The sequence below is a fragment of the Plecotus auritus genome (genome assembly GCF_963455305.1).
Source record: "Plecotus auritus genome assembly, chromosome: 1".
Taxonomy (NCBI): domain Eukaryota; kingdom Metazoa; phylum Chordata; class Mammalia; order Chiroptera; family Vespertilionidae; genus Plecotus; species Plecotus auritus.
The window spans coordinates 142,483,834-142,488,642 of record NC_137770.1 but is presented as its reverse complement, the minus strand read 5'-3'; the positions used below and the strand labels follow the sequence as shown (position 1 = coordinate 142,488,642).

Sequence of the window (4,809 nt, the reverse complement as noted above, 5' to 3'; positions counted from 1 at the left end):
GCGGAGTCACGCAGGCCAGGGCCAGGAATTCCTTGACTGCGCAGGCGCCCGAGCCTCCGCGCTCTCCCCAGGGGCGCCCCACCCGCGCGCCGTCGCTAGCGCCTAGGTCCAAGTCCTAGACAACGCCCGAACGGGGCGGGGCTTGAGCGGGGGCGGGGCGAGCCCGCGCGGCTGAATGGGCGCCGGGACCAGCCGCACATTCCAGCGGGCCCACGTGACGCGGCCGCGCGGCCTGAGGTAAACAACCGCGGCCCCGCCTACCTGTCCCTCCGCGCGCCCTGCGAGGCTCTTCGCGGGCGGGACACGCTCCTGAGGGGCGGGCGGCTTCCTCCGAGTCCCCAGCGGCCGCCGGGGCCGGAGCAGCGGCAGCGGGCGCGGCGCCCCGAGTCTGCAGGCCAAGCACACCGGCAGGGGTCGGGCGCGCGTTCCCTCCCTGCCCCCACCGCGCGCTGTGGCGCAGCAGGAATTTGGCGGGGACCCGGGCGCTATTTGCGGCTCTTCACGCGCGGGCGTCCGGCGGCTCTTGGATAATTTCTATTCTAGGGGCACTGGGTCATCGCGCCCGACCGGCCCCCTCCCCCGGGTCTGGAGGGTGTGTCCCCCGCACCCGGGCTCGCCGCGCCTATAAGGGGCCGCGCGGCGGGCAGGGACATGCAGCTCTACAGCAGCGTCTGCACCCACTACCCAGCTGGGGGCCCGGGTCCCACGGCCGCTGCGCCTGCACCGCCGCCCGCCGCCGCCCCCTTCAGGGTCTCCGTGCAGCCCCCGGGGCCCGCCAGCGGCGCGTCCGAGCCCGAGACCGGTGAGTGCCAGCCCGCCGCGGCCGCCGAGCCCCGGGAAGCCGCCGCCGCCCCCGCCTCCAAGATGCCCGCCTTCTCCTGCTTCGAAATGGTGTCCGGGGCCGCCGCGCCCTCCTCCTCCGCCGCCGCCGCCGCTGGCCCGCCCGGCGGGTCCTGCAAGCCGCCACTGCCACCGCACTACACGTCCACGGCGCAGATCACCGTGCGGGCCCTGGGCGCCGACCGGCTCCTGCTGCACAGGCCCGAGTCCAACGCCGCGGCGCCCGCCCAGCGCGGCCGCTGCCTCCTGCTGGCTTCCGCGCCCGGCGCCCCCGTCCCGCCGCGGCGGGGCTCCTCGGCCTGGCTCCTGGAGGAGCTGCTGAGGCCCGACGGCCCCGAGCCCGCGGGCCTGGACGCCGCCCGGGAGAGCCCCGACCGAAACTTCAGACTGAGCGAGCACCGCCAGGCCCTGGCCGCCGCCAAGCACCGCGGTCCCGCACCGCTCCCGGGAAGCCCGGAGCCCAATCCCGGCCCGTGGGGCGAGGAGCACCCGGCAGAGAGGAGCCTTCGGGGCTGGGAGAGGGCCGGCGACCGCAGCGACCCTCCCAGCGCGGACGAGGCGCGGCGGCCTGCCCCCGAGCCCGAGACACCCGCGGCCCGGAGCGGCGAGGCCGCCCAGAACGGCGCTGCCGAGGCGGCACTCGTCTCCCGATCGGATGCCAGAGACGAGAAACTGGCCCTGTACCTGGCGGAGGTGGAGAGGCAGGACAAGTACCTTCGACAGAGGAATAAGTACCGATTTCACATCATTCCCGACGGCAACTGCCTCTACCGAGCGGTCAGCAAGACGATGTACGGGCACCAGAGCCTTCATCAGGAGCTGAGGGAACAGACGGTGCACTACATCGCCGATCATCTCGACCACTTTAGCCCCCTGATTGAGGGCGACGTGGGGGAGTTTATCATCGCTGCCGCTCAGGACGGTGCCTGGGCCGGGTACCCCGAGTTGCTGGCCATGGGGCAAATGCTGAATGTGAATATACACTTAACTACTGGAGGGAGGTTGGAGAGCCCCACGGTGTCTACTATGATTCACTACTTGGGCCCAGAGGATTCTCTAAGGCCTAGTATTTGGCTCAGTTGGCTCAGTAATGGACATTATGATGCAGTATTTGATCACTCCTATCCTAACCCAGAGTATGACAACTGGTGCAAACAGACTCAAGTGCAAAGAAAACGCGATGAAGAACTTGCCAAATCCATGGCCATATCCCTCTCCAAAATGTATATTGAACAAAATGCATGCTCTTGAAGTGTCTGAAAACCTACACCCTGGGAAAGTGCATACATAATTTGTGTTTGGAGAATTATATGAACTCTAATCAGGGTAATAGCACTTTTAAAATTAATAGTAGGTTACTGTAGGTGTAATGCCTTAACCTTTTTTTAATTTTGAATGTTTTCTCAGAGCTGAAGGTTGCTGGGCACCGAAGTGATGCTTCATGATAGCTTTGTACGATCCTACTGCTATTTATAATTTGCTGTATAAAGTCAGCACTACTTAATTTGCAAGCTAATTTCTCACAGTGTATATATTTATTCATTCCTGGTAATCTATTTTCTATAAAAAGGTATTTTTGCACAACATTTAAAAAAATTGGTGTAACTTCATCTATGACGTGTTCCATTTTGACAGCTTTCCCAGAAAAGTGCTTTATATGAAGCTTATTTGAATCAAGTTTTGTGATTTAGTAGTTATTTTATGTCGATGAATTTGAATTTTACAATTCTTAGATACTTTTTCAAATGGAGATTGATACATTCATGTTATCAGATGATTGGCCCATTCCATTTTGATGAAACATTTGTTTTTGAAATCATTATTTTTCTAGAAATGGTCAACCTTTTAAAGAGAAATAATATGTAAGGGGAGATTGTGGCAAGATTTTTTTTTTTTTTCTTTAAGAGATAGTGCCAGCTCTTACTTGAATGAAAGTCTGATATTTGCTGATGGCAGAGTGGTTAATTATTCTGGTTAATATTTAGAGTAGATTGGTGCTCTCAGTCGTTTTTATTTATATTTGTCATTTTGTTGTAAAAGAATTTTAACATGGTGTAAAACTTTGTGATAAGCCTCCTGCTTTATATAGCTTTTCTTGGATTAAACTGAGATTTGAAAACGAATAGGATGGATGCCTCTAACCAACCTTTGCAGTTATTTTATAGCAGGAGACTATTGTCTTAATATTCTAAATATTAAGTCCTTTTAAATTCTTTCAAAAGGAAAAATAGGATTGCCCTGTATTATGTACAAATAAAAATGTCTGTAAACAGAGCTTGTACAGTTTGCTGGGTCAAACAATGTTCCCAACCTAAAATCTATCTCATTTCCACTTAACTACTTTTAGTCATATTTATTAAGTAATGCAGTTTGTACTTTTTTATTTTGTAACATTTTGTGATTTTTTTGTACAATACTGTATTTGTACAATAGAACAGTTCTCAGCTGGGTGAAATGAATGAATAAAATGCATAGTTTTACTTATATGTTTGACTAAAGTTGTTTTTGTATAAAGTCATATCTGTAGGAAATGTTTGTATCTACATAATTTTTTTCATGTGTAAAGATGTCACAGATATGAGAGGTTTTCTTAAGTTCTCACATGAACAGGATAGGATAATCATTAGTAATTTCAAAGAATAAGTCTAACATAATTTAAAGGTACAGTAACTCAAAAAATTGTTCTCATTATTTTTAATTATAATTCATGTCTAAAACTTTAGGTGTACCTATTGAATAATGAACAGGGAAGTGCAAGTATTGTTAACCAGCACAATGTTTAATTATGGTTTTGTGTTCCATTCACTCTTAGCATAGGTTTTAATGTTTGAAAGCGTAGCTAAAGCAGTGCCCTAATCTATTTAGTCTGGCTTTTTTTGAGACCATGGGAATCTACAAATTTTAAGATACGTTATCAGATTTAGTTGAGAAGTGCACCTGTATACATAATCCTGGGTATGTTATTGCAGAATAAAAACAGCTTGTGATGTTTTTACTTTTCAGTTGATTGTTTAGGTGTCATGGTTACAGACACAATTGAATAGAGTTTGAGTTCATTGCTTAACCACATTTTTGGAATGATGCCATTGATCATCAAGGAAAGATAATTTGTCGAAGGTTTAAATGTTAACTATTTATGCATTTTTGGTTTTTTAGGGAAGATAAAGTTTACTTCATGGCTTCACTAATTATGTAACTTGGTAAGAAAGAAATTATTTTTTATGAATCACCTGGCTAATTATGGTTTTTACACTTTTCTCCACTTTATTTAGAGCTGTATAAAATTTGGGGATACTTAAAATATACACACAAAGAGCCAGAGATTAATAAGGTATAATTTCCTAAAGAGCATTAATATTTTAAATAGGTTCTTTTGTTCTTTTTCATTTTAAAATTAGGATCCTAAGTTTTTTATTTAAATTCTCAAGGTGATGTTTTTAAATAAAATTAAATGGGTCCTAAGATTGTATTGTATGGCAGCATGTTTTTTTAGTTGTCTTTCCTAAACAGTCTTTCCCATCCTCTTTCTATGGCTTAGTTTTTTTTGAAGAAAAAATGTAGTATGGGCCTGGCCTGGCTGGTGTGGCCCCGTGGTTCACGGACCAGTGAACCGGGAGGTGGTGCTTTGATTTCAAGTAGGGGCTCAGTTCCTGGTGGGGGGAGAGCCAGGCCGGAAGCAGCTGATCCATGATTCTCTCGCATCATTGATGTTTTTGTCCATCTCTTCCTCTCTGAAATCAAAAATAAATTTAAAAAAAGAGATGTATGCATTATTCCCTTATACTTAATATTCTCTACGGCTATACTGGTTCTACATGTTTAGCAGTAGCAGTCTTGGGTCACTGAAGACTTGAGCAGTCAAAGAAGTGGAAATGTGAGCTATTACTTTTAGCAAACATTTATTCCTTCATTAACTGTTTGCTAAAAGTAAATAGCTCACATTTAAAAACTAAAATGGCATAGTACTTC

General features: G+C 48.3%; 1 protein-coding gene across 1 annotated transcript; it reads left to right on the top strand.

Annotated features, from left to right (window-relative positions):
• The first annotated feature begins 349 nt into the window (after positions 1–349).
• On the top strand, positions 350–3,326 carry OTUD1 (OTU deubiquitinase 1). The gene has a single exon (XM_080651409.1). It carries the CDS (start codon positions 652–654, stop codon positions 2,089–2,091), a length of 1,440 nt encoding a protein of 479 aa, XP_080507535.1. The 5' UTR covers positions 350–651; the 3' UTR covers positions 2,092–3,326.
• Positions 3,327–4,809: the final 1,483 nt, after the last annotated feature.

Excerpts from the sequence above, each read along its gene's own strand:
- OTUD1 (XM_080651409.1), top strand. The coding sequence starts at position 652 with ATGCAGCTCTACAGCAGCGTCTGCACCCACTACCCAGCTGGGGGCCCG.